This window comes from Eschrichtius robustus, chromosome 10 (assembly GCF_028021215.1).
Source record: "Eschrichtius robustus isolate mEscRob2 chromosome 10, mEscRob2.pri, whole genome shotgun sequence".
In the NCBI taxonomy this organism is placed as follows: Eukaryota; Metazoa; Chordata; class Mammalia; order Artiodactyla; family Eschrichtiidae; genus Eschrichtius; species Eschrichtius robustus.
In genome coordinates this window covers 10927603-10954412 of record NC_090833.1, presented here as the reverse complement: position 1 = coordinate 10954412, position 26810 = coordinate 10927603, and the positions used below count along the sequence as shown (strand labels likewise).

General features: G+C 53.8%; 1 protein-coding gene across 1 annotated transcript; it reads left to right on the top strand.

The window, feature by feature from the left end:
- On the top strand, window positions 1-26810 carry ADGRD2 (adhesion G protein-coupled receptor D2). The gene is given in 26 exon segments (XM_068553957.1): window positions 1-12; window positions 498-561; window positions 928-1143; window positions 1461-2005; window positions 2008-2107; window positions 2513-2611; window positions 2980-3065; window positions 3411-3701; window positions 4873-4957; window positions 4960-4983; window positions 5720-5854; window positions 6335-6458; window positions 6877-6982; window positions 7595-7602; window positions 14694-14734; window positions 15903-16024; window positions 17251-17342; window positions 17553-17664; window positions 17946-18099; window positions 18595-18732; window positions 18805-18928; window positions 19746-19865; window positions 24168-24210; window positions 24346-24488; window positions 25238-25251; window positions 26563-26810. Coding segments are annotated over 26 exon segments (3246 nt in total).

Below are 26810 nucleotides of genomic sequence, written 5' to 3'. Positions count from 1 at the left end.
ATGACAGAGTGGGTAGCATAGCGAGGCAGGCAGGACAGTGAGCTGCTTTCCTGTGCTTTTTTCCTTCCTCAGTCCACATTGGCCACGCCTGTGATTCCTGCTGTTCCTCGCCTGCCCCTGCTGGATCCAGAATGGTGCTACTGCCTCCTAGCCCTCCTGGTACCTGAACTTCTGGGAGGCAGGGGGGTGCAGGGGAGGAGGCCAAGGGGACTCAAAGCTGCTAGGGTTCCAAGTAGCCACCTCACATCATGAGGTAACTGCAAAGGTTACACAAGCTAAGCCCCTGACATAGAAATAAAAACATCCACTGGATGCTAGGAAACAGGCTCAGGGCAATGAAGTGACCTGCCCAAGATCACACTCTGGGTGAACCCAGGTCTGACTGCAGGGCCTGCAGCCTCCACTGCACCCCACTGGAGCACACAGTAGGCATTCAATAACTGCACATATGGGCGTGGGGACCTGACTCAGACCCCACCTCTCTTCTTCTCTCTCAGATAAGGAGTCTCTCTGGGACCCCTTCCAACTCCCCAGGTGAATCAAGGAACCCTTGGGTCACAGGTTGGTATGAGGGACACCACAGAGAGGCTCTGCCTGCCCCCAGTTCAGCCAGCCCGTGGCCCATGTGCTACACTGGCCTCGAATGCAGAGGAAGGGAGGAGGCGCCATTTAGTTCAGCACCCCTATAACAGGCGCTGGGCTGAAAGCATCACTCACATCCATCTCATTCCTGCCACTATACAGATGACAAAACAGGCTCAGCAAGGGGACAAAACTTGCTAGGTCATAGAGCATAGCCAGGGTTCAGCCCCATCCAGCCCCAAATGACTCCAAGCTCAGTGTCCTCGGCCCTGCCTACCCCACTCACCCTGCAAGGGTCAGATGCCCACACACTTCTCCCACATTGCCCCTCCTCTCGCCCTGCAGCTCCAGTGGTGGCCCCTGGAGAGGTAGTGGAGACTGCAGATGAGGTATGCAAGTTCCCAGGGCAGCGGCTGAGCTGGTGGCAGGCCCAAGAGTCCTGTGAGCAGCGGTTTGGCCACCTAGTACTGCGGCACCCAGATGCGGTCCTCGCTCCACGGCTGCCTGACCCCATCTGGGTGGGCAAAAGAGAGGCCCCTCTGCAAAGACCCCCGCAGAGGCGTGAGTGTGGGCCGGGGCCTGGGAAGTGGGGGCTAGGGGGAGGGGGCTTTGGTGACCTAGAGATGGCAGCCCACCTTGACAGTCCTTGTGGATTGAGCCCAGAGGAAGTCCGCATCACATCTCAGGTTCCCTTGTCCTGGACTGAAAGTAGAAGGTTGACCCCTGGTCACGGGCACTGGAGCCCCATTTCTTCCTTCCAGAGGGAGGGAGGAACCAGAAGCCCAGAAGGGGCCCTACAGCTGCGCCAAAGGGCCGTCAGAAGCAGGACGGTGTGCGCAGCTAGGAAACCTGAGGTCGAGGCCCGTGTGTCCCCGCAGGCGCGCGCACCGCGGCCTAACTAACGTTCGGCGAGAAAACCGCGGACCGGGCGGCGTGCCTTCGGACGCCTCTGCCGGCGCTCGGGGCGCTGACAGCGTGCGCGCACGTGCAGTGGAACGCGGCCTCACCCGACGCGGCCGCACTCTGCTCCCTGGCTGTACCCGCGCTGGCCAACGCGCTACAGCTGCGCGCCTTCGCCGAGCCGGGCGGCGCAGTGCACGCGGCGCTCGCGGTGCGCGGGCACCACGCGCCTTTCCGCGCTGCCTTTCGCGCGGATGGCCGCTGGCACCACGTGTGCGCCACGTGGGAGCAGCTCTGCGGGCGCTGGTCGCTGTTCGCCGACGGGCGGCGACGCGCTGGGGCGCGGGGCCTGGGCGCGGGCCACCCACTGCCACCTGGCGGCATCCTCGTTCTGGGCCAGGACCAGGACTCTCTGGGCGGCGGCTTCTAGGCGCGTGACGCCTTCAGCGGCAACCTCACCGACTTCCATCTGTGGGCCCGGGCACTGAGCCCCGCGCAGCTGCACCGGGCACGGGCCTGCGTGCCGCTCCCCACGCCGGCGGCCTGTTCTTGCCCTGGGATCTGGGCGCCCTGGACGTCACACCCTCGCTGCTATCTATGGTGCGGATGCGGCTTCTCTGTCCGGGTACGGCCCGCCCAGCCTCCTGTTTTGTCAGGCCCCACCCACTTTTTGGCTCCACCCCCAACCTCCTGGCTCCCATTCGCTTCCCTTCCGACTGCTGGACTCAGCCCATCTCTTGCCAACCGAGCCACGCCCAACTCTGGCCGCGCCCTCTCCAGGCCTCCAGTACCTCGGGCGTCCGACCAGTCCTAGTAGCCTGAATGGGCCTGCCCCCTGGCGACCTTGCTCCTCGCAGTGTTGGCTGCAGCACTTCTCTCCCAGGTTCCCACGTCGCCCCCGAACTCCGGGACCGCGCGTCCTGGCGCCCCCTCAAGTTTGCAGGCGCCTTCAAGGCCCGAACGGGCTGTGGGTCACAGGGACCGATGGGAAGCCAGGATGCGGCCCTGACACCTCTTCCATCCTGGCCAGTGCCCTCAGAGGAGTGCCCTACGTGGGACCCTGGACCCCGCACGGAGGGCTTTTTGTTTTGCCTGCAGCCTGTGCCCTTCCTCTGCTGCTACCGGACAGGTGCGCCCTGTCCGGCTGTGCCTTGAGCTCTGCTGAAGGGGACGCTGGGTATGGACCAGTGTAGGCTGAGGGGGAGCAGTTGGCACAGCCTGGGAATTCAGAATCTTCTCAGAGTTTCGGGGGCCTCCACGGACTCTAGACCACAGACAGTGGGGCCATACGGAACTGGGGGTGAATCCCAGCTGTGTGGGAGTCACCTCGAGCAGGTGATTTTGCCATTCTTTGCTTCAGTTTCCTCATCCAGGACACCTAAGTCTCCAGACACACAGCCATCAGTGTGCTCTTCTTCCCCGAGCAGCACATGGCAGATGGGGCACCTCTGCAGAGGATGTTGCCCGGGGCTCAGTCTGGCATCCACTCCTATGCAGAGACCTACCAGCAGCTGCAGGACGCTCAGTCATGGTCTGGCCAGGATGTTATCAGCCAAGTCAATGCCTTGGCCAACGCCATTGTGGTGAGCCCCCTCCCAGGGGGCTGGCCAGGATGTTATCAGCCAAGTCAATGCCTTGGCCAACACCATTGTGGTGAGCCCCCTCCCAGGGGGCTGGCGAGTCTGGGGGCACTATGGGTGGCATCCCTGCACCTCAGTGTCCTCACCTGTAAAGGGGACACCCACCTAATGTGTGTGCAGGAATGAAGGTTGTTCATGCCCCCTATTCTGGAGCCTCTGAGAGCTGGGGGCTTGTGACTAGTTAGACCCACACCCCCCGAGAAGACTGGCAGAGGCCAAGTATAGCCCCTTGCGGGGGGTCCCCTTGAGACAGTCAGACCAGCAGTCAGCAGCTCCTCTGCTGCACAGCTCCTCCCGGACCCTCTCTCTGAAGCCCACGGAGAGCTGTCCCTGGCTGAGGCCTCCAACTTCCTAGGAATCCTGGAGAGATTGCCAGCAGGGCTGGCAAAGGAGACAGCTCCACTGGGGCCAGCTGCGCTGCTGGCTGGCATGCACTTCCTGAAAAAAGTGGCAGCCCTTGGGATGTGGGAGCCAGAGCCCATGACAGGGCCCTGGGAGCAGCTGGGCCAGGCTGTCGTGTCTGTGGCCAGCTTGGTCCTGGAGGAGCAGCTGGCTGGTGCGTGGCTGTCAGTCAGCGAGGTGAGGCTGGCAGGGCTCGGTGGGGCAGGGGCCTGGGCTCCGGTTCCTACCTTGCCACCAACTGTGTGGCCACGGGCGAGTCAGCACCCATCTCTGAGCTCCATCTCTCCATCCATCAGGAGAAGCCCTTCTTCTGTCTGTTTTATAAGTTGAACTTCCACATACAACTGCTCTTGAACAACTTCTGCAGTTAAAAATTAAGAGCCACTAGTCAATAAGGGCCTCCCATATCCAACAGTCCGCTGACCACCTTAAGTAGGAGGTCCTCTCTGCTGAGTGTTCAGCCATGGAGAACAGAAGAGACAGATGGTGAGGGTGTTGGAAATCTCATCCTGGCAGAAGTGGCTGTAGGCCTGGGAGTCATCAGCCCAGAGAGGGAGAAAACGAGGGTCATGAACATTGCCTGAAAAGCTCTGGGGCTTAAGAGGCAGACATGGTCCCCCTGTGACTTCAGGACAGAATTGAAACCTGGGCTTGGGGTGGGGTGGGGAAGGCACAACACAGGAGGCTGGTTCAGTGGAATGTTCGCCTGTCCAGGTGATGCTCCCCATCCTAGGGGATGTAAGCCCACGTTTTACTGGGGATCTGAGACACCGTGACAGACTGGGGAAAACTGGACTCTGAACCCCCGTTTTCTTCCCTGGAAAATGGGGATGATCATACCTGCCTTGCTTAGGCAATGGAGAGGAGTAGGCGTCTATCAGGTGACTTGCCCGCCACAGAGGAGGTGTCCCATTAGTGCATGTTCCCCTTCCCTGTTCTGTCCTCACCCTGCATGGTTTCCTTTTTGGAACCTAAAACTTGAGCACCTGTTAGAGATCTAACACTGAGCCCAACCAAAGAATCAGAAGGCACGGCCCTGCCTTCAGAGCGTGCCCTGGTTGGCAAACACCTGCCAGCGGGCAGAGAGCACTGTGAGGCCTTCAGCTTGACTAGAGGATGACGTGGCTTAGGAGAGCGTTGGAGAAGCCAGAGAAGGCTCATCAGGCAGGGCCTCAAGTGTCAGTCTGAGCAGCCAGGACTTGATCCTGGAGGCCCTGCAGAGCCACTGAGGGTCTGGAGCCTGCAGGCCACCTCACAGATCATTGAGATCCTGTTAACCGCAGCGGTCAGGGCAGGCAGCTGTGGGGCGTGGCGTCTGAGAGAGGGCTGAGTTGCGGCCTCCTCCCAGGTGGTGGGCGGACCCAGGGCCCTGGTGGCGAGCGTGCAGCGCCTGGCGCCCCTGCTGAGCACCATGCTAACCTCTGAGCGCCCCGAACGCACATCCAGCACCACCATGCCGGTGAGCCTACCCGCCACCTGTGCCACACATCTGGGCTCCGGGTGGGGCCTGGGCTCACACATCCTCCTCAGCCCTGGTCACTGGGAGTTCTCGGACTCCCACAGATACTCCATTCTCTTTCCTGCCTTTGCCCATGCTGTGCCCTCCATCCAGCGTACTCCTTCTCTCTTAATCTCCTAGCAAACTCCCATACATCCTTCAGAACCCTGCTTGAGCATCAGCTCTGCTAGGAAGCCTTCCCCAGTTTTAGCTCTCTCCCGACAGTCAGTTCCTCTCTCCTCTGTTACCCCGGCGTTTTGAACATATCTTTTATCGCCTTTATGGTAATTACATAATACCACCTGAAGTTCTCTGAGTGCCAGGGCTATTTCTGAGTGATTTCTGCATCTCAGGTTCAGACCCAAGGGCACACTCAGTGAATGTTTGTAGATTGAGTGGGGGAGCACTTACGCTGGAACTTCAGGCAAAACTTGGGTCCTTCAGGTGCCCAGTGGCTTCTGGCAGCTCATTGATATTCATGTCCCATCCCCCAGACACTCCCCCTTCTCAGTGACCCCCTCTCCCTGACTTGGAGAAGTCAGACTTATCCTGGGTAAGTTGCTGAACCTCTCTGTGCAGGAATGGTGGCCTCCTAGGTGTGTGGCAGGGAGAGGGGAAGCAAACCCTGCCAGCAGGGCCAGCCCAGCAGAAAGACCTCCCTCCTGAGGTCCAGCCCCTGAGCCCCATTTGCTCCCAGGCCTGGAGTTGCGGAGCCTACACTTGAGAGAGACCAGCACGGAGGGCCAAGTGTTCACGATGCCCGGTGGGCATCCAGAGGGGCCTGGCCACATCCTCATCCCTGCTGCTGAAGTGAGGCGGCTCCTCAGGAAAGGTGGGTGAGGGAGAGGGGTGGTGGGGTCCTGTTGGGGTCTGGGTCAAACCTCAGCCCTCACAGTTGCTAGCTCTGCTATTTTGAATAAGTCACCTTACCTTTCAGAACTGTCTCCTCATCTGTAAGACTGTATTACTAGTACTCGCCTCAGGTTGTTATAAGCTTAAAGCACCTACCACATGGTAGGTGTTCACTTAGTCTCCTCCCCTCACCCACACATTTTCCCTCGGTGCCACCCAGGGGTGGAAGATTAGAATAAGGGGCAAAGGGCTTTGGAGCTGGCAGGTTAAGCACATCAACTATGGCTGATTGAAATTCTGGCTCTGCCACTTATTAACTGTGTGATCTTCGGGACGTCATTTAACCTCTATGAGACTCAGTTTCCCTATGTGTAAGGTGGGCAGAGCATTTCCCTCAGGACCAACCTGTGGTGCTTGCTCAGTCACTGGGCAGGTCTTAGGCCTCCTTCCATTCATCCAGGCCTCTCTGGAGTCACCATGATCCACAGCTGGTTCAGCTCAAGTGCCTTCCAGTACACCCTGGGGGCCCCTGGCCGAGAGCCCCAGGCCCCTGACACCTCTGAAGAGACAAGCAGAATGCATAGGTGAGTGGGTCCCACCAGTAGGCAGCTGAGGGCCTGGATCCCCTCCCCAGGGAAGGCTAGGCCTCCATCCCCTCCCAGAGCCCCCGTTCTGTTAGGCATATCTGCCCTTGGCAGCCCAGGGCCAAACCTGCTACCCCCTGACACACACAGATTTCTGGGCCTGCCAAAGATGTGCTGGTGGGAACATGGCTCAGCTCCTGCCTGGGGTCCTGGCTTCAGTGCTGACTCTCAGGGAGGGAACAGGGCTTACTCAAATTACCAGAAAGAATGGAACCCAGGTGCCCTAATTCCCAGCACAGGACTTTTCCACAGAGGGTATCATCTGTTCTTCAGGGGCCTGGATGACATGACCCCAGCCATGTATGACCTCTCCCCGACAGGTACCTGATGCCCTTAAAAGCTTCCTTTCTCCCCACAGGTTCCTAAGCACCCAGGTGGGGTCAGCAATCATCTCATCTGAGGTGTGGGATGAAACCGGGGAGGCCAACACGGCTGTGACCTTTCACCTGCAACACTGGGCGCAGGTACTGCGCGATGCTTCTGAGAAACAGCCACCTGGTACAGTTATCCTGGTTTGGTGCCCCCCGCTACATCCCATTATTTGTTCACTGGACAACCAAGGTCTAAAATGTTCAAGAAAAATACTCATCCACAAGCCATCCCATTGTCCTCTAGAGAGGGGGAAGGGCAGTAATGCATTGCACACTTACTTTATGGCGGGTGCCTTAAATAAGCAGCATTCATTTAATCTTCCAGCTGCCCATTCCACAAAAGTGAGCTTGGAAGAGGTGCTGTGCCTGGCACCAGCTTATAAGTGGCAGAGCTGGGATTTCATTATAGGTCTGCATGACTTGAAGAACTGGTGGTTCCCATCAGATAATACAGGGAGATATGAGAGACCTGCACTGCAGTATGCTTCATAAGCATAAAAATAACCTAAATGTCCATCAATAGGGGATTACTTAGCCTTATAGAGCTATAAAATGGAATATCAGCTGAGGTTATGTAAAGAATGAGGTATTTTGCTGTAAATTGACATGAAAAGATCACCAAGATATGTCATTTAATTCATTATATGTAATACATGAATTCCTTCTCGCTTTTGAAGCTTTAGAGCATTTCAGAGAAAGCTAAAGTCTCCTTTGCTCAAAACCACCAATCCTGGACACACACACACAGCCCACAGCTTGTATCTTTTGTATATCATCTCAAGACTTCTTAAAAATCAATTTCATTAAGGTATATAAATCTACGTATACTAAAACATCCATTTTAAGTGTATAGCTTGATGAGTTTTGACCAGTGTATATACTCATATATCACTGCCCCAATCAAGATATAGAACTTTTCCACCTTCCCAAAAGGCTTCTTCGTGCCCCTTCCCCGTCAGCCTTCCCCACTCTGACCCAGGAAATCACTGCTCTGTTTTCTGTGACTCTAGATTGTCTGTTTTTCCTAAAGCTTCATATAAATGGAACCATATAGTGTGTGCCATGATCTGGCTTCTTTTGCTCAGGTGGTAATTTTGAGTATTATCTACGTTGTTGCCTGTTTCAGTAATTCACTCTTCATTAGTGCTGTGTAGAATTCCGTTATATGGATAGACCATAATTTGCTTTTCCTTTTACTTGTTTTTTAATTAATTAATTTTATTTTATTTTATTTATTTATTGGCTGCATTGGGTCTTCGTTGCTGCTCGCGAGAGTTCCCTAGTTGTGGCGAGCGGGGGCTACTCTTCCTTGCATTGTGCGGGCTTCTCATTGTGGTGGCTTCTCTTGTTGTGGAGCACGGGCTCTAGGTGCGCGGGCTTCAGTAGCTGTGGCACATGGGCTCAGTAGTTGTGGCTCACGGTCTCTAGAACTCAGGCGTGGGCTTAGTGGCTCTGCAGCATGTGGGATCTTCCCTGACCAGGGCTCCAACCCGTGTCCCCTGCATTGGCAAGTGGATTCTTAACCACTGCACCACCAGGGAAGACCCTCCAATTACTTGTTGATGGAGATTTGAGTTGTCTCCAGTTTGAGCTGCTATGAATAGATCCACTATGAACACTCATATAAAGCCTTTTTGTGGACATATGATTTCTTTCTACTGGGTGAATACCTAAAAGGGGACTTTCTGGGTTGTATGATAAGTATATGCATACATTAACTTCCTAAGAGACTGTCCAACTGTTTTCCAAAGTCGTGTACTATCTTACATTCCCACTAGCAGTGTGTGAGCATTGCAGTGTTCCATACCTTTGCTAACATCCTTAACTGCCTTTTTAATATTGTTCATTATAATGGTTGTGTACTGATGTCTCATTGTGGTTCTAAGTTGCAATTCCTTCAAGACCAATGATATTGAGCATCGTTTTCTACACTTATCGTGCATTCATATATCTTCCTTTGTTAAATATAAGTTCAAATCTTTTCCCCAATTTTCATTTTTTTAATTAAATAAATTTCGAGATGAGCCACTGTGTTGGTTTTTTTTTAATAGGAAATGCTCTTTATTCTTTTTTTCCCAAAATTTTTGCATTAGTCTGTTGTTTGCTTTTCTGATTACTGACATTTCTGCACATAAGCCATATAGATCCTCTCCTTTTTAATTTTATCTTTGTACTCCCCTCACTCTTTTTCTCCCTGCCCCCACCCCACCACCACTGGCAACCACCAATCTGTTCTCTGCATTTATGAGCTTGATTTCTTTTTTTAGAGTCCCCATATAAGTGAGATCATACAGTATTTTTCTTTCTCGGACTTATTTCACTTAGCATAATGCCATTGAGCTCCATCCACGTTGTTGCAAATGGCAAGATTTCATTCTTTTTATGGCTGAGTAACTTTCCATTATTATACACCATAATTTCTTTATCCATTCATTCATCAATGGACACTTAGGTTGTTTCCATATATTTGCTATTGTAAATAGGCATGAACATGGGGGTGCATATATCTTTTCTGAGTTAGTATTTTCATTTTCTTTGGATAGATACCTAGAAATGGAATTGCCGGATCGTATGGTACTTCTATTTTTAATTTTTGGAGGAACCTCCATACTGTTTTCCATAGCAGTTGCACCAACTTACATTCCTACCAACAGTGTATGAGGGTCCCCACTTCTCCACATCCTCTCCAAAACTTGTTATTTCTTGTCTTTTTGTTAATAACCATCCTAACAGGTGTGAGGTAATATCTCATTGTGGTTTTGATTTGCATTTCTCTGATGTTTAGTGATGCTGAGCATCTTTTCATGTACTGGTTGGCCATTTGTGTGTCTTCTTTGGAGAAATGCCTATTCAGATCTTCTGCCCATTTTTTAATCGGATGGTTTGGGTTTTTTGTTTTGTTTGTTTGTTTGTTTCTACTATGTCAAGGAGCTTACCACCTATATTTTCTTCTAGAATTTTTATGGTTTCAGGCCTTAAGTTCAAATCTTTAGTCCATGTTGGGTTAATTTTTGTGTATGGTGTAAGATGGTAGTCAAGTTTCATTCTTTTGCCTGCGGCTGTCCAGTTTTCCCAACATCATTTATTGAAGAGACTGTTCTTTCCCCGTTGTATGTTCTTGCCTCCTTTGCCATAAATTAATTGACCATATATGCATAGGTTTATTTCTGGGCTCTCTATTCTGTTCCATTGATCTATGTGTCTGTTTTTATGCCAATACCATACTGTTTTAATTTCTATAGCTTTGTAATATAGTTTGAAATCAGTAAGCATGATGCCTCCGGCTTTGTTCTTCCCCAATTTTTAAATTATTTGTCTTATCATTGAATTGTAAGAATTCTTTATATATTTTGAATACAAGTCCTTTGTCAGCTATATGTTTTGTGAATAATATCTTCTAGTCCCTGGATTGCTTTTCACTTTCTTGACAGTGTCTTTGTAAGATAAGTTTTGAATGTGATAAAGTCTGGTTTATCAGTTTTTATCCTGCATGGTTTATGCTTTTTGCATCCTATCTAGGAAATCTTGCTTATCCCAAGGTCACAAAGACATTCTCAAAGAAGTTTATCATTTTAACCTTTACATTTATGTCTATGATTTATTTCAATTCATTTATGTGTATTATGTTGGGTAGGGGTTGAAGTTCATTATTTTTCCATATAGACACCCCATTCCAATATCATTTGTTGAAAAGATTATTCTTTCTCCCATTGAATTATCACCTTTGTTGAAAATCAATTGTCCATATATGTGTAAGTCTGTTTCTGGGCTCTCTATTCTGTTCCAGAGATCTATACACTAACCCTATACTGTCGTGATTAATGTATTTGTATGGTAAGCCTTGAAATCAGGTAGTGTAAGTCCTCCAACATTGTTCTTCCTTTTCAAAATTGCTTTCGCTAGCCTAGGGTGTTCACATTGCCATATAAATTCTAGAATCAGCTTGTTAATGTCTATGGAAATACCTGCTGGGATTTTGATTGTGATTGCATTAAATCTCTCAAATTGAAATAAGATGATGAACTGGTGTCTTAACAATGAATCTTCCAATCCTTAATCAAGGTATATCCCTCTGTTTATTTAGGTTTTCTTGAATTTCTCTCAGCAGTGATATACAGTTGTCAGGGTACAGGTCTTGAAGGTATTTTGTTAGATATACCCTTTTTTGTAAATGGTATTATTTTCTTAATTCAATTTTAAATTGTTCATTGCAAGTATATAGTAATACAATTGATTTTTATATAATGACATTGTATCCTGCAGCCTTGTTAGACTCAGTACTTCTGGTAGCTCTCTTTTAGAGTTCTTAGGATTTTCAACATCCCTGATCATGTTGTCTGCAAATGAAGACAGTTTTGTTTTCTCCTTTCCAATCCATGTCTTTTTTTTTTTCCCCCCCCCTTTTTCCTTCCTTGGTGCAGTGGCTAGGACCTCTAGTTCAGCATTAAATAGGAGTGATGAGACCAAATAGCTTTGTCTTGTTCCTAACTTTAGGGGGAGAGTATTCAGTCTTGAACCATTAAATGTGATGCTAGCTGTGGGCTTTTTGTAGATGCTCCTTGTCAGATTAAGTTCTCTTGTCTTCCTGCTTTGCTGAGAATTTTTATCATGAATGGCTATTGAATTTTGCCAAATGTTTCTTCCATATTGATAGGATCATATGGTTTTCTCTTTTATTCTGTTAATATAGTAAATTGCATTGATTGATTTTCAAATGTCAAACCAACCTTGGATTCCTGGGATAAACCCCACTTGGTTATGGTGTATTATCCTTTGTATATATTGCTGGATTCAATTTGCTAATATTTGTTAAGGATTTTTGTGTTTATATTCTTGAATATGTAATATGTTCTGTAGTTTTCTTATACTGTCTTCCTCTGGTTTTAGTGTCAGGTTAACGCTAATCTCATAAAATGTGTTGGGAGTTCTCTCCTCCTCTGTTTCCTAAGAGAGTTTTGCAGAATTGGTATTATTTCTTCCTTAAATGCTTGATAGGCCAGTGAAGACCAGTGAAGTCTTTCGGGCTTGGTGTTTTCTTTGTGGGAAGTTCTTAAAGTATGAGTTTATTTCTTAAATTGATATAGGATTGTTTGGGGGGTTTTATTTCTTCTTGAGATGGTTTTAGTAATTTGTACCCTTTAAGGAATTTGTTCATTTCATCTAGGTTGTTCAATTCTAGAATGAAGTTGTTCATAATAGTCACTTATTATCCTTTTAACATATATAGGATTTATAATGATGTTTGCCTTTTCGTTCTTGATCAGTTTAGCTAGAAGTTTACCAATTTTGTTTATATTTTCAAACAACTAACTTCTGAGATTGTATTTATATATTAATTATATGAATTAAAATACATTAAAATGAAAAATAAATAAAAGTAAGGGATTGCTCATTGTGGCAAATTTGGAAAATGTAGAAAAGGATAAAGAAGACAAATCCTATTACCCAGAGATAGCTGCCCTAAACTTTTCCATGTGTTTCCCTTCAGTCTTTTTCTGGGTACATAATACTATATATATATATATATATATTTTTTTTTTTTTTTTTCCTTTTGCAAAATCAAAGCCCTTGCTCTTTCAGCTGAGCCATGTAAACATTTGTGTTTTTCATTTTCCCCGCAGGTGTTTTCTGCATTGTCTCTGTCACAGATGTCCCTTTGCAATCCTGTCCTTTCTCACTTGCTGCTTGATCCTAGCAATGCATAGGCCTTGACTGCGGCCAAGTCCAGAACCGCCCACCCCCTTCCCAGGGGATGGTCCAAAATGAACTTGACCCCTTCCCCTCCATGCATCCAGAGCATCTGCAGAGTTTTTTCTATTACAATTAACCCTGCCTAACCCTGTGAAAATCCTCACTTGTAATACGTTTTGATTCTGGTGACTGTCTCCTGGGGATATATGGCCAGGTATGGAGCTACTGGACACCAACAGTTTTGTGGCTTTTGAGTGTATAAGCTGCACTGATATTTCAGTTTGTACCACTTGAAAATGCTACCAGTGGTGTAACAATCATCCATTTTAAAAGCAAACAGCAGGTTTTCTTTGTGTTCCCAGCACCTAACATAGTACCTGAGACCCAGGAAAAATATTATGAGTGAATGAATACATGTGGTAATAATTCAGCCAACCGAAGGAATAATATGTTCTCTGGAGGCATTGTCACAGAGTGGTGGAAAGAGCATGGAGTCAACCAAGTCACAACCCAGTCTAAGCTCTCTGCTGTGTGACCTCGAACAGATTAATTCCCCTTTCTGAGGCTCACTTTCCTCATCTGAAATTACATAAATTTATACCCATCCCCTAGGTTGCTATGAATATCAACAACAATAAAGGACATGAAAGTACTTTGCAAAACACAAAGTATCATATTCTAGTGAGGTGACGTTGCTGTTACCCTCCCCAGTCGGGACAAATAGCCCAAGTCCTGAGCTCAGGCTGCCTCCCTGCTGTGTCTGGGACTGGTACCACCTGCCACCTGATGTCTTCTTTCTGCTTGATGACATCTTATAAAGTCTATAGTGTTGTCATTGTTCATTACAAAAGAACTAACATGTTCATTATAACACATTCAAACTGAGACCTAACTATTGTTAAGTTAGCTATGTGTTTGATTCCAGACCATTTGTGCATGTGTTTTCACAATTACATAGAACCTTTTTTTTTTTTTAACCATAAATGGGCTCCTACTATGCAGAATGTCAGGCAGATTTTTCCTGTACTGAAAAACATATGGCGATGCTGGAGAGGGTGTGGAGAAAAGGGAACCCTCTTGCACTGTTGGTGGGAACGTAAATTGATACAGCCACTATGGAGACCAGTATGGAGGTTCCTTAAAAAACTAAAACTAGAACTACCATATGACCCAGCAATCCCACTACTGGACATATACCCTGAGAAAACAATAATTAAAAAAGAGTCATGTACCATAATGTTCATTGCAGCTCTATTTACAATAGCCAGGACATGGAAGCAACCTAAGTGTCCATCAACAGATGAATGGATAAAGAAGATGTGGCACATATATACAATGGAATATTACTCAGCCATAAAAAGAAGAGAAACTGAGTTATTTGTAGCGAGGTGGATGGACCTAGAGTCTGTCATACAGAGTGAAGTAAGTCACAAAGAGAAAAATATATACTGTATGCTAACACATATATATGGAATCTAAAAAAAAAAAAAAAAGGTTCTGAAGAACCTAGGGGCAGGACAGGAATAAAGACGCAGACGTAGAGAATGGACTTGAGGACACAGGGAGGGGAAAGGGTAAGCTGGGACAAAGTGAGAGAGTGGCATGGACATATATACACTACCAAATGTAAAATAGCTAGCTAGTGGGAAGCAGCCGCATAGCACAGGGAGATCAGCTCAGTGCTTTGTGACCAGCTAGAAGGGTGGGATAGGGAGGGTGGGAGGGAGACGCAAGAGGGAAGAGATATGGGTATGTATGTATACATATAGCTGATTCACTTTGTTATACAGCAGAAGCTAACACACCATTGTGAAGCAATTATACTCCAATAAAGATGTTAAAAAGAAAAAAAATATGGCGAGCTCTTTCCCCAACAGTAGATAGAGACCTGTGTGTTCTTACCAGGCAGAGCATCCTGGAGGGAAGAGTCACAGTGGTTTAACCACTCCCTGAAGGATGGACATTTAGCTTGTTCCTAGGATTTCGATATTAACCATAATGCCAGCCTGAAACTCTACTCACTTCACCTTCCTTCTGCCGCCCTGCCGGCATTCTTCTCCAGTCCCTGCACCCACGACCCATGCTGGGCAACCCCCTGGTCCCTCAAACGCAGGAGGCCTCCACATCCCCCTGCATCGTCTGGTCTCTCTCCTTGCCCACATGTGCTCACACACCTGCCCTGTGCCTGTTGGCTGCCCTTAGGCCTTCCCTCCGAAGCTGGTGGAGCCTGTCTGTGCTTTCTGGAACTTCAGCATCGGGTGAGTTTCCAAGTTCTTTCTTTATTATTTTTTTTAATTTTTAAATTTGATTTATTTTTGGCTGCGTCGGGTCTTAGTTGAGGCATGCGGGATCATTGTTGGGGTGCGTGGGCTTCTCTCTAGTTGTGGCGTGAGGGTTTTCTCTTCTCTAGTTGTGGTGCTCAGGCTCCGGAGTGTGTGGGCTCTGTAGTTTGCGGCACGTGGGCTCTCTAGCCGAGGCACGCAAACTCAGTAGTTGTGGCACACGGGCTTAGTTGCCCCGCAGCATGTGGGATCTTAGTTCCCTGACCAGGGATCAAACCTGCGTCCCCTGTGTTGTAAGGCTGATTCTCTACCACTGGACCACCAAGGAAGTCCCCCAAGTTCTTTAAATAAGGCACTTAAAAAAAAAAGACACCCAGGGACTTACCTGGTGGTCCAGTGGTTAAGAGTCCCGCTTCCACTGCAGGGAGCCAGGTTCCATCCCTGGTTGGGGAACTAAGATCCGCATACCCTGCAGTATGGCCCAAAAAATAAAAAATAAAAAATTTTAAAAATTAAAAAAGAACATCCATTCTACTTGAGGATGAGGCAGGACTCAAGCATCTTTTTGGCCTCCATTCACCAACTTGCTTGCAGGGGTGGTTCCAAGCCCCACTCAAATGGGGACAAGGTGGGGCAGGAGAGCCTGTTACCCAGGAGGTGGTGAGCTCCCTATCATAGTAGGTATGCAAGCCTACTCTGTGGGGTACCTAGGAAGAGACTCACCTGTGGAATGGGTGTTAGAGTTGATGAGGGAATGAACATCAATCACTGTTGCTTAGTAATTAACACAGTTAATCAATGGTGATCATTGGTATCAGCCCCATCCTCCTACCATTCCTGAGAAAAGTACATTTTACAGATGGAAAACTGAGACCCAGGGAGGGGCAGCGACTTGGCCAAGGTCACATAGCTGGTTACAGGCAGGGCACTGAGGGACCCCAGGCTTTGGGGAGAGGCTTTCCCCTGCCTGCCACCTGTCCCCCAGCCCCATGTCCAGCCCATCTCAGGAGCCCTCTGTTCACTATTCACCCCAAGCCCAGACTCAGGGGGCTCCTGGGCCACCACTGGCTGCTCCGTGACCGCTCTGTGCCAGGACTCAACCGCCTGCTTCTGCAACCACAGCGCCAACTTTGCCGTCCTGTTGCAGGTGTACGACGTCCAGGTGAGTACTGGGGAGGAGGCAGGGGGGCAGGGGAAGGTGATGTCAGAACCAAGTTTTAAAGGATGCACAGGAGTTGAACAGAAAGGCATTCCAAGCAGAGGGCCATCTGAGCAAAGGCAAGGAGGCTAGAAATGGCAGATGAGTTACGTTCTAGAACTGCAATGCATCTGGGGCTTCCAGTGCGATGCCCGGGGTCAGGGGGTGGCAGTGAACAAGGTAGCCATGGGTCAGATCGCACAGGCCTGGAAGGCCAGGCCCACGCGCTTGGATCGTGGTCCTGTTACAGAGGGCAGATGTGGAAGAGTGTGAAGAAGGCATTAAATTTACATGAGGGAGGCCGCTGGTGCAGGGAGTGAGGCTGAGGTGGGGGCCAGGGGGGAAGAGCAGTTCGGGGGCTGCGGGCCTGGCCTAGGAGAGGGGAGGGGCCCTGGGCCAGGGAGCAGTGGGGAGCTGAGGAGACTGGCTGAGGAGGAGGGGGTGACCTGGGCCACCGGGAGATGAGGGACTCATCTCCGAGGAGGCACAGGTGGGCAACGGGTTTGGGGGTCTGTGGGGTCTGTGGTCCGGTGCTCGGGGCGGGAGGGGTCTCAGCTGGCCCCAAGAGCCAGTAGGTAAAGCCATGGCCAAGGTGAGGTTAGAAGTAAAAGGAGTCGTGACTAAAGACAGGCGCCTGAGAGGCATTAGCATTTACAGCCTTGGGGGGAAGCCAAATTCCAGGAGGAGGCCAAGCAAGGTGGGCTCGCTGGACCAGAAAGGGACTCAGGTTGAGTGAGATGGTGTCTGAGCCCAGGAATGCTGGGGTCACTTGGCCTGTTCGGGAGCACACTAGAAAAACATGCTACCTAACGCGTTTTTCCTGTGAAAACAGAGCGTGGACATTGGACACATCATGAGTAATCCGTGCCAGCTCCCTGTTCCCCCTCAGTGGGTGGTTGTCACATGCCATCCCTCCCCCCCATGGGCGTGTCGGTGGTCACTTCCAGTCTAGTGCTTCTCAGCATCTGAGGAATCAGTGAAAGCTGGGCCCCTCTCCAGCAGGAGAGGACATGCAAATGCTCATTATCAAGTTGCTGTGTGCAGGCCTGGCCATCCCTGCTTCACGGCAGAGAAGGAGAGAAGGCGGTTGAGGAGCCTGGGAGCTGCCGGGCGGGGCGGGCGAGGCCTGTCCCCTTGGGTCAGGGCGGGGGCTGGGCTGCTGTCCTCCGGGGTCTCTGTCCCTCCCACAGAGAGGCCCCGAGGGGGGGTCCCTGCTGAGGACGCTCTCGTTTGTGGGCTATGGTGTGCCCTGTGCCCTCGCCACCACCTACCTTCTTGCTCTTCCTGGCGGCCGGGTGAGGCAAGCTCACCACCTTGCCTGGCACCCTGGGCCGCCCCGCCCCTCGTGGGCCTCCACGTCCCTCCTCAGGTGGGTGTCCATCCTCCGTCCGAGAAGCCCCTGTGGAGCCGCCATTTCCTCCTTCATTGGCCGGTTCACCGGGACGCAGGTGGGGAGGGGCTGGGGGGGCGTCCTTGCTAACCAACTCCTCTGCCTGTCCGGGGTCCCCCAGTCAGAACGCGCCACAGTCCACAAGAACCCCACCTTCTCCCTGGCCTCCGCCGAGGGCTTCCTTGTGGCCAGCGAGTGGGCAAAGGCCAACAAGGTGGGCGGCCAGCGGGTGGGCTTGTGAGCACAGGGGGGCCTGGGAAAGCACCTTCAGCCTTTTCTGGGTTGCCCCCCATATCTTCACTTGGCTCCATTTCCGGGGAGAAGTGCGGCCTAGAGGGGAAAGACCCTGAATGTTGGAGCTGGGCCCAGGGCGCTGCCCGGAGACCCTACCCGCTCATACTGCTTTGGGCTGGCAACGCCAGGCACGGACAGGGGACCCAGGGTGGACTGCACCCATGACCGGCCTCCGTGGGGACCCCCCACCCTCCCACACAGGTGGCGTGTGTGGCCGTCACAGCAGTGATGCACCTCCTCTTTTTGGTCGCCTTCTCCTGGGTGTTGGCGGAAGGGCTGCCGCTGTGCAGCAAGGTGATGGCCGTGAGCATGCACCCGGGCCCCAGGAAGCCGCTCTGCTACTCCACAGGCTGGGGTGAGGCCCCTCTGCTCCCCACTCTTGCTCTGTTCCCCTCCACCCTGCCTCGCGTGGCCTCTGTTGTGTCCGACACCCACCGCCCAGCACCCTCCTCCACCGGCACCCAGCGCCACCCAGTGGCCAGCGCCTGTGTCTGACACAAACTCAGCTCCGACAACCTCCAACTCTACCCAGCTCCAGTTCTTAATCCTCCTCCACTTCAACTGCCTCAGCTCCCAGCCCCCGGCACTGCCTCCCTAATCTGAAACCAGCTAACCCCACGCCAATCGCCAGTTTCCAACTCTGTTGATTCTCAGCCCTAAGGCCTCGACTCAATCTCAGCTCTTCCGCTCCCCAACTACTCGGGGCTCCAGTGCCACCCAACCCCACTCCCTGGATCTCCCCCCAGTGCCACCAATACACCCACTACTATGGGACAGCTGGGGGATGCAGCTCTGGACGAGGGCTGGTTCCCGAGAGACACGGTCCTGAGGTCACCTCTTCTTCCCCTAGGCGTGCCTGTGGCCATCGTGGCCATCACCCTGGCCGTGTCCCCCCGTGACTACGTGGCCACTGGGCACTGCTGGCTCAATGTGCACACAGACGCCATCTGGGCTTTTGTGGGGCCCGTGCTCTCCGTGCTGACCATGAGCGGGGAGGCCTGGCGGCCCTGCAGGAGAGGGATGTGTCGGGGAAGGGGGAGGGTGCCCCCACTGACCCCAGATCTCCAGGCCAATACCTGCATCCTGGTCCATGTGGTGATTGTCACCATGTCCAGTGCCCGCCGCCGTGCCCACACGCTGAACCCTCAGCCCTGTGTGCAGCAGCAGATCCAGATCCAGTTGTGGTAAGGCCCCAGACTGGGGGAGTCAGGAAGAAGAGGGGGAGCCAGGTGTGGCCACATGTGCTCATGAGTGCAAGGCTATAAATGAGCATATGTCTGCAATGTGTCTGTGCTACGTGTGCACACATGCTCATGCGTGTGGGCGTGTGGAAGTCTGTGCCCATGAGTGTTACCTGTGCGGATGGTAATTGAGCCTGTGTGTATATGACGTGGGGTGTGGACACCAGCCACTGTCCTGGGGACTCACCTTCTGCAGAAAGCACTGATGGCCTGGTGGGGACAAGGTAGAGGAGACCCCCGAAGTCAGGCAGTCCCTAGAAGTTCAGGTTCAGGGTGAGAATCTAGGTCTCTACCCCTGCCAAGAACCCCCATCACTCTCCAGGACCATATCCTGCTGGAGCGGGCCTCCCCCACCACCAGTCTTCCTCCTCACCACCACCCCTCTGCCAAGGGCAGGGCAGCCCAAGCCAGTGGGGCTTGAAAAGCCAGGCTGCCCCAGGGGTCCCCTTCCAGACTCCATGCCCCCTGGACCCACTGTCCAGGCCTCAGCCCTCCCCCTGGACAGCTGCCACTCCCTTCCTTTGAGCCAGGCTTGGGACTGGGACCCTATCTCCCCAGTGCCACTACCCCTACTTCATGCCACTCTGGGTGTCTGAGAAGGGGCCACCAGGTCCAGCCAAAAGTTCCAGCTACACCTGAGTCCTGAGCCTCAGTGCCCAGTCTGCAGTTCCGGCCCCTCTCCAGGGGCTGCCCTCCCCAGAACCCCGTGGGGAGCCCCCTGGCCCCCTGGCCTCCCTCAGTCCAGCCTGCTGTCCCGCAGGGCCACGGTGAAGCCAGTGTTGGTCCTGCTGCCCGTCCCGGGCCTGACCTGGCCGGTCAGCATGCTGGTGCACCTCAGCCCGGCCTGGGCCTATGCCGCCGTGGGCCTCAATTCCTTGCAGGTACCTCCGGGCCCTGGGCCATGTCGGACCAGGGCTCCGCCATGCACTGGAGCTCAGAGGGCGTGGCTGGTTTGTCAGGGAGCTGGGGAGGGAGTGTCCTCTCTGTCGTAGGAGTCACCAGCAGCCTCGGGGACACTATCAAGGCGAGGGCGGGTGAGGGGGAGAGTGGGAACAAACCTCCAATCAAAGAGCAGTATCTCAGGGAGTATTTGGGGGCCCATTTGGCAGTTGAAGAATCTGAGGCCCAGAAAGGGGGTGGCTAAGATGCCTCACACCCTGACGCTCAAGGGCGCAGCAGAAGTTCCAGTCCCCAGGCTGTGCTAGAGCCACTTCCAGCCTCGGCAGGAAGCTGAGGATGGGGGTGCAGGACACCAGGGACCTCTCCCCTTGGGGTCTGTGGATGGCCTACTGTGGGGCAGCATGAGCTGCTCCATCGGTGAGGACAGCAGCTCAGAAAAGGTTTTGGCTGGAAGGACATGACCCACATGAATGAAGCAGTAACATGGGACCGCAGGAACCCCCCTGTGTGCCTTTCGGGTTCTGTGTTCTGGAGCCACTGAGATGGGTCAGACTAAGCCCTTGTCTTCAAGGGGTTTGCAGATCTATGGGGGACCCAGGTACAGACACAAACAGCCACAGCCCTGGGAGCTGAGTGCTGGGAGGGAGGTCAGTCCAAGGAGGGCCCAATCCGCCCCCGGCCTGCCCTGCCCCTCAGCCTCCCTTGTACCCACCAGCACCTCTTCCTGTTGTCTGCACTCCCCACTCCCAGCTCTGCCGAGCCCAGGTCCCTCTCAGGGCTGAAAAGTGAGGTGGCCCACGGATGGACAAAGACAAGCTCAGGAAATCAAGTGCAAACTCTGTCCAGGGTCCCTGTGTCCCAGAGGTGGGCTTCCTGCTGCTGGATGCCTAAGTGCTCTGAGTCCTGGACCAGGATCATATTTATATCCCTGAACAGGCCTTACAAACAGGGAAACTGAGACGCCATGAAGTCATTTGCCCAAGGCCTCACAGTAGGAAGGAGCAGCGCTGGGGCCCAAGTTCAGAGTCTGTGTTCTCAGCCATCAGGATATTCAGCTTTGACCGCAGAGGGGCCTGGTTCCTGGAAGAGCTGCCGAGGCTGGGAGTGGGGGTGGGGAGCTGGGGTCAGGAGGGGCACCCTCATCCAGTTAGTTATTCATCCATCCCTGCGAGATTTTTTGAATGCCCACTAGAGGCCAGGCACTGTCCTAGGCGCCAGGGACACAGCAGCAAAGGAGGCTGCAAAATGCCCTGTTCTTGTGGAGGTGACATGAGTTGGGGAGGCAGACGATGCCCAAGACCAGGGAGTGAAGTGTTAAGGGAGGGATGAGGCAGGAAGAAGGGAGGGTGCAAAGGGGGTTGGTCTCCAGGGTCCTGGTCCATGTTGTCTTCTCCCCCTGGGCCCTGGGGACTCGCCACTCTCTGCCAGGCAGGCATGGGAATGGAGAGGGGAAAGAACAGGGGTGGTGGGAGGTGGGGGGTGCAGACTGCTCAGGGAGGATGGAGGTTGTGCCCAGAGAGGGGCCGGGAGAGTGAAGAAAAACTGGGGTTCCAACGCTCTTCCTAAAGAAGCATGGCTCCCAGAGACCTGGAGGGGCCTGAGCAGCTGGGGACAGAGATGGACACAGAGAAGCCCTTTCTCCAAGCCCTGCACTCCCAGAGCTCCGTGGGCTGGAATTCCAGCTCAGCCCACTTAGCAGAGAGACCCTACCCAGGTCTCTCCACCCTGCCTCAGAGCAGCGAGGGCAGCAGCATCCTGTTGCTATGGCAACTACTCCAGCTCCATCCCTGCCTGTGGCCCTCAGGTGGGCAGAGCTGCAGCCAGGGAGCCAGAGCCACCATCACCACGCTGTCTGCCTCCCTCTCAGGGCAGGTCCTTTCCTCTCCCGGTGTCTCATTACTGCGTCTCTGTCTCTGAGTTTTCCCTGGGATTCTTTCCCTGTCTTTCAGGCTCTGTCACAGGCTCCTGTCCCTGTCCCCGCCTCCTCTGGCATGGACCCACCTGGCTCCTCCTGGGCCTCTCTCTACATCTCCCCTTCTGTTGGGCCCTGACCCCCTGTCTCTAGGTCCCTTACCCTGCTTCTCCCTCTCTCTGTGTCACCTCTCTTGCCCCCTCCCAGCCAGCCTCAGACCTTCAGGTCTGGTAAAGGAGGGGAGAGGCTGCCTTATGGGGGGCTCAGAAGGCATGAGACCTGGGCCCACTCTGATGTTCCTGTGACTGTCTCGGGGCAGGTCCCCAAGTTAGGCTCAGAGACGCGTTCTCTGGGTCCCTCCCGGCTGCTTCCCTCGCCAGGCCTGGCCTTCCCCTCTCCTCTCTCTTCCATCATACCTGCTGTCTCCATGTCTTTCTCTCCCTGCCCCACCTCCAGCCCCGTCCCTCTCTCACTCTGTCTTGGGCATAAGCTGGGCAGGACCTGCCCAAGGTGACCAGGGAGCAGGCCTGGGGCTGGAGGGACTGAAATCTGCGCTGACTCATTCATTCACTCTTGGTGATTTGTTTCCGTGTGGCCCCTGTGCCAGGTTTTGTGGTGGAAGAGCAGAGCCTCACTTCTGCAACTAGCTGTAGCTCACACCTACCCTGCCTGAGAGTGTTGTTGGGAGGCCTACACAAGTTGAGACAGGCCTCAGTTTCTACATCTATATAAAGGGGGGGGGGATCATATTCTCCACCTCGTGGGACCGTTGTGGGGTTCCACTGGGATGATATTTGCAAAGGGCAAAGCATAACACCTGGCACACATCAGGAGCACCGTGAACGTGAGCGCATTTTTGTCATTCGGTCATTCAGCACGTACTTCCCCGGCGCCTCCCCTGTGCTGGGCTGCATACTGGGGAAAGTGGTGGAACTCAAGGTCGAAGAATCCACCCTTGGGGGTCTCAGCCTGAGGGACAGACAGACACCAAAACCACACAACCACAGCGGGCACGATTGAGGCTGAAAGGCTAAGGGGCAGTCGGGGCCGTATGGGGAGGCAGAATGGGCACTCCCTGGAGGCAGTGATTCTCAGCTAATACCCAAACGCTGTGTGGAGAGAGGGGGAAGAATGTTTTAAGTCAGGGGAGCACAGTAGGATCAGATGGAGGGAGACATGGGGTTGGGGGGAGCTGGTGAGAAAGGGAACAGGAGGGAACATGGGGGCCAGACTGTGCAGGGTCCCTAGAGCTGTTGTGAGGAGCTCAGACTTACCCCAGGGGTACTAGGGAGCCTTGGAGGACGTTAGGCAGGTGCTGGTGTGGTTGGGTTGGAGTGCATTTGTTTGGGTTGAGGAGTGAGTAAAAGGAGACAGGATGGGGGAGGTTGTGCAGGGGCTTTGGAGAGAGTACAGGCTGGGTGTGGGGGGCTGGGAGGCCCAGAGTCTGTCTTAGGGGCAGAGTTGGGGCTGGTAGCAACCCAGTTGGTGCCTGGGAGCCAGGGGGAGTAGTCAGGCTCTGGGGCTCCAGCTCTCAGCCCTGGGAAACTAGAGGGCCTCAAGGAACCCCATGTCCCCTCACCTGTGTCCTCTTGGGGAGGAACTGTTACATTGTCCAGGTGGAATCTGAGGAAGTCCTAGGCTCCACATGCTACCCACTGAGTCACACTTTTGCTCTGTCCCCTACCCTGGGCCCCAGGGTCCTTCTCCATCAAATGGGGAGAATGAATCCCCCCACCCCCAACCATGGAGCTGCTGTGAGGGTCAAGTGTCACCCCAAGTGTGCTGGTGCTTTGTGAGCGGCCAGGCCGTCGTGGTCCTCGCATGTGTGGGGAGGAGCCAGTTATGACTCAGCCACTGTGCTGAGTCCTTCACATGCAGCTGGAAGCAAGCCCTGGCCTCCTCCCCACTTTCCAGATGAAGAGACAGAGGCTCAGAGAGGCACTCAGCTAGAGATACAATCAGAATGCAACCAGGGTCTGCTGTCCCTGGACCTGATTTAGCCTTGGAGCTTCGGGAAGGTGTCCCCTCTTCCATCCCCCACCCTTGCAACATGGTGAGGGTGTGAGGATGGGGCAGGTCAGGGGGGGTGGGGCTTGGAGGGATAGAGGGCAGAGAGGCTGCCTCTTGACCAGAGACTGAAGGCATGGGGTCCAGTGGGGCAAGGCCCCTCCTGGTTCTCTTTGCCATAGAATGCCACAACTGCCTGCTCCCCATCGCGGACTGGGGGGCAGGGCAGGATTTGTGTTCATCCTCCTGTGTCTCTAAATGTCTCTGGGGGTGTATCTGCTACGGTGCCAGGCCAGGCAGTGGGGGAAAGGGGATGCGGCTCCCAGGTAGTGACACCCACCCTCACCCTGGGTCTGTCCCCAGGGGGCCGTACATCTTCCTGGTCTATGCAGCCTACAACGGGGAGGTAAGTCAGGGGACACTGGCTGCTGGAGGGTGGGATGTGGGTGGAGGCAGGCAGGGCTTACTTGCAGGGGGCTCTGCGACTGGCCCGTGGAGGTCAGGAGAAGGTCCCAGCCTTGACCCTGGCCCCATCCTCCAGGTCCAGAGCGCCCTGCAGAGGATGACCGAGAAGAAGGCAGTGGAGGCATTCACGGTGGGCAGGCCGGGGGTCTGTGGGGTGGGAGTGGTGGGAGGTCCCACCTACGGCCGCCGGATCCCAGCGCTGACGCCCTTTCCTTTCAGGCTCGCTCCTGTCCCGCAGGCCCCGGGCTTCCACCCTAGGCCCTCATGTTCCTGGGAGGTGGCCCGTGACAACCCAGTAGTCTTGGCTCCACCCTGAAGACACCTGGCTCTTAGAGGTAAGACCACACCACCCTCCAGTCCGAGTGCCACCCGGTGCGTCGGTCTCCCCAGTGCTCGGGCTGAGCTAGGAGTGCCACGGCAGATTCCATTAGCCCATCTTAAAGACAAGGAGACTGAGGCCTGGGGAATTCCACAACTGCGGGGCCTAGGGGATGGCTTAGAAAAGGCTCCTTTCCTCCCACCGCCACCACCAGGGAACAAGGGTCCCTGGTGCCCAGCCCAGAGGCAGAGCTTGCCCAGGGTCACTTTCCCTGGGTTTCCATGCAGAAGGGATGTGGAGAGTTCCCAAAGGCAGGTAGGTGGATGAGGTTCAGGGCCCTGAGACAGGGCATGGGTTGAATGACTTAAGGGTCAGGCCAGGAATTTAAATCCCAGCTCCTACTTCCCCTGCTGTGTGCCCTTGAGCAAGCTACTTTCCCTCTCTGGGCCCTAGTTTCTTCATCGCTAATCTATGAGGTAAACTTTTGAGTGGATTCTTAGGGTCTTTGATAATGAGGTCCCTGTCCAGGGTGAGGGGGCAGAGAGAGAGCTTCTGGCCTCAGCCTCCTACAAGTTCACCTGCTCGAGTGTTTTCCCCCTACTAGGGACGCACGGCCCCAGGATCCCCACAGCCTTCTCCTCCACTGCAGAACCCGAGAGACCGGTGAGGCTGGGACAGGGGTGGCAGGACTCTGCCGAGGGGCTAGCAAGTGTGACCGGCAGGGTTAGGGAAATCACAGGGACCAGGGCGGGCCTGGGGTGGGGCTTCCCCTGGGGATCCAGCGGGCCCCGTCCCTCAGTTACCAGGCTGAAGGGGGCTGGGAGCGGCTGGCAGAACTTGAATGCCAAGGCCACTGGGGGTGGAAGAGTCATCACCAAGGTAGCCGAGGTCCCCCAGAGCAAGGGGAGCAGGAGTGGGGGCCCACCCCCCCACAAACCTCCTCTGTCCTCAGGCCGTGGAGCTGACCGCATTCAAGGCTTCAGGTGTAGCTCCCACCTCAGGGGGTTCCCCTTTTCCCTTTGGCGTCCCGACACCCCCTCAGCCCCACTGTACCGGAATGGAAGTGATTTGAGAAGCAACCACAGCCGACCTCCCACAATTTGAGGGGCTCTTCCCCTCACTCCGCTCCTTGCTGGTGCCTGAAAGTCCCCCATTAGCACCCCGTGGGCTCTGTCAGTGATAATGCAGTGCTCTGGGGAGAGGCTTACTCAGGGAGTGAGTCTGGGACCCCCTCCCAGGCCGGTGCTGCCGGGAGGGGAGGGGCCGGGAGCAAGAGCCTGCCTTCCCCTCTGCATGCCCACCTCTCCGGCGCCCCAAGCCCAGCCTCCCCGCCTCCCCCACTCAGGGCTCCGGCCGCGATGCCTGGTGGTCTGAGAGGCTTCCAGACCCGGTGAGGAGCAAGTGCTTTCCCAAGACCTCAGTTTCCCCAGCTGGACAGCTGACAGGGGCGTGATGGGGGGACCTGTGGGTAGCAGGGCAGGGCCGGGACCACCTAGGCCCCGCTCAAGGAGAGCTCGGCCTGGCCCGAGGGGAGCCTCAAGGACCCTGGTCGCTGCCAGCCTCTCTGGGCCTGGGTTCCCACAGTCTTAAACCAGAGACAAGCCTATGAGGGGCAGGCTCAGCACTGCCCAGCCCTCCAAGCAGGGGATTCTTTCCCACCAGAGCAAGAGGCCTGTCTATGGAGCCCTGACCAGGGCTGAGCTCTGTGCTAAACCCGGGCATCTGCTGACTCCTTTCATGTGGTGACCTGGGAAAACGGGGGTGCTGTTGCCCTCCCATTGTGCAGATGAGGAAGCTGAGGCATAGAGAGGAGCCCTGACTAGCCAGGGTCAGTGGCAGAGTTGGGGTCAGGGCCCCCACCCGCGCAGATGAGGAAACTGAGGCGCAGCAGTAGTCACATGCGCGTAAGCGTAGGCACATTTGAACCCAGGTCTGTATGACCCCAGACCCCCAGCTGGCCTCCACCCCTGGCAGGTGCCCCAGTCCTTCTGAGTCTCAGCTTCCCCTTCTGCAAAATGGGCTGGAGGCGCCCCCTGCCGGCCTGCCGGGAGGGCGCAGGCGCCCTGCAGGCGGTGGGCTTTCCGAAGGGGCCGAGCGGCGCCCCCCCCCCAACCTCGGCTCCCAGCCCCCCGCCCCCGCCCCTGCAGGCGCAGCGTCTGTGGGAACAAGAGAGCCGCAGCGGCGCCTCTGCACTCAAGCGACAGCGCCTTTGTCTCCGCTGA